This window comes from Sinocyclocheilus rhinocerous, unplaced genomic scaffold (assembly GCF_001515625.1).
Source record: "Sinocyclocheilus rhinocerous isolate Xijiao unplaced genomic scaffold, SAMN03320098_v1.1 scaffold1563, whole genome shotgun sequence".
NCBI classification, from domain to species: Eukaryota; Metazoa; Chordata; class Actinopteri; order Cypriniformes; family Cyprinidae; genus Sinocyclocheilus; species Sinocyclocheilus rhinocerous.
The window spans coordinates 708238-710549 of NW_015656185.1; the positions used below are offsets into that span (position 1 = coordinate 708238).

At 38.8% G+C, this 2312-nt stretch overlaps 1 protein-coding gene across 1 annotated transcript in view; it reads right to left on the reverse strand.

Annotated features, from left to right (window-relative positions):
* LOC107719851 (DNA topoisomerase 2-beta-like) overlaps positions 1-2312 on the reverse strand; it is a 56783-nt gene that overhangs the window by 10716 nt on the left and 43755 nt on the right. The window contains exons 27-28 of the mRNA XM_016527390.1: positions 1371-1454; positions 1095-1292 (exon numbers count right to left, since the gene is read on the reverse strand). Of these exons, the coding sequence (XP_016382876.1) occupies positions 1095-1292; positions 1371-1454 (282 nt within the window). The remainder of the gene's footprint in view (positions 1-1094; positions 1293-1370; positions 1455-2312) is intronic.

Below are 2312 nucleotides of genomic sequence, written 5' to 3' on the forward strand. Positions count from 1 at the left end.
GCATGTTTAGTACTGTCCCTTTAAGAGCTGCACGCATCTGTTTTTCTCTCAACTGTTTACTTTCACTTTAGACATAATTAACTGTGTTTATATGCAAACCTTGTGTGTTTTTGACAGTATTAGCACAATCAGACGATAATTAAGATAACTAAGTAATCAGGTGCTGTTTGACCAGCCTTTTAGTGTACGGACGCTTCGGGTGTACGCGCTCTGAATAAGCACGTCATAACAGCACGCAAAAGAAATGTTTAACCGGCAAGGCTTTAAATCACGCAGAAATAATGTACTTTTGTGATTGCGAATAAGTGCAGTGTCTCGTGAGTGTAACTCTACCGAATCAACATTTGATGTGAATGTGTCTCGTGAGTTTCAGTTGGGAGCTGGAGCCGCGAGACATAATACAGCAGCGCATTGCTTGAGGTAGATGTTGTGTTTTCTTAGTAAATGTTTCATTATATTACTAGTGTTGCCTCCTTTGTTCACTGTTACACTACTGCATATATTGCATCTGACACTGGTGTCACCTAGTTTTGTAACGTAAGCCCACACTTTCGAAAGTTTCACTCTTGCCGCGATGACTGATTGCACACAAACACACACCGTGGATATCACACGCACGTCGAGCAAACCTCGGCCACATCATTCAGTGAAGGAAATTGACAAGCAGCAGCTTCTAATTCGTCTTTAGCATTGAAGTATACGGAGATAAAACAACGCAAGTATCGATAACAGTATCGTTTGTCCTGAAGCTTATCGGTATTCTGGTATCGACCCAATTACGGTCCAAAAAAATACCGGTTCTCGGTACCCATCCCTAGTAACCACAGGTAAAATCATGCATGGCTCTTCTCTACCACAGTAAAAATAACTATAGCGTTTCTATAAAACTGTGGTATTACTTCATGATTCAATTATATTCTTTATATTACTGTATTTTCTGTAGTACAAGTAACTTATATTCCAAAGTGACTTATATTTTCCGGAAAATACAGTATAACTCAATTCTATTACTCCTGTAATACATTGCATGACTATATTTAATATAACATTAAGTTTGAATACACCACATTTCAGCCTCACACACACATCTTTACCTTCTTCTTTTTGGTGAGTTTCTTGGAGGCGTCGGCTTTCATAGCGAGTGTGACCTGTGGCTCTATCCTGCGGCCAAAAGGAGAGGGCAGAGTTTCCTCCAGATGCATCTTTTTCACTTTAGGTTTGCCCACCTTCCCTTTCACCAGCTTCACGGCCTTCCCAGAGTTCACACTCTCCTTCTCCTGCTCCTCCACACGCTGGAAGAAAGACAGAGAGAAAACTCTCACACACTTGATCACCCAATCCTAAAGCTAATGTCTATAAAAGAGACTCACATCCAGCTCCTCAATGAAGACGGCCAGATCTTCCCTCCACAGATCGTCTGACTTCTTCCTCTGGAGTTCATTCAGCTCTGCTCTCTATATAAAACATCGAAGAGCAACACTCACAGTTAAGACTAAAGATTTCTACCTGCTGTTGTTCAAATGAATAGTTCACCACGTGATTTTTAGTGAATAACAACTTAAAATTTGGACTTTTCCTCATACAAAGCTATTATATGACTTCAGAAGAATAGATTGAATAGGGGTGAGCAATATACTGGTAGACTCGACTAGTGGTCGACCGATTTATCGGCCGATATTTGGCATTTTTCAAATATCGGCATCGGCTGATAAGTTTTTCTGTAGAAGTCTGTCTAATAATCAGATAGAACTGTTAAACAAAGGAATTAAAATGTATACAAAAAAGTATTATAACGATTGCTTTTATATTATTAGTAATAGAACGGCAAACATTATAATACTTTCTTGTTTGCCATCAGCATTCAGCAAATACGCATTTATATCATTTAAACAAATCTTTGAATGACTAATCAACATTTAATTTCACAAACCTTGCAGACTTAGTCGAATCTAGTTGAGATCTTGTATGCGTTCGAGGCAGGACATGTATTTTGACGGCGCTGATAACGGCAGCGCCTGAGCACATAGTGCTCACATTCTCCCTCTTGTTTGCCGTCGTCGTTAACAGTTCTGTCTAAAACTGAAGTAAAATGGAGGCGGCCAATTCAAACCAGCTCAGATTTGGTACATAAGGAGCCCACTGTCATATTCATGTCATTTTCACTGTGTACTGTATGTAAAATGAGTGTTACCTTGGTTTCATTTGAAAAAAAAAATTATTCCCAATGCACACAAACTTCCCAGATTACTGAGTGCCCTGTTCGTTACAGTGTTTACTTCCTTTTTAATTATATTTTTATTAAATATTTATTT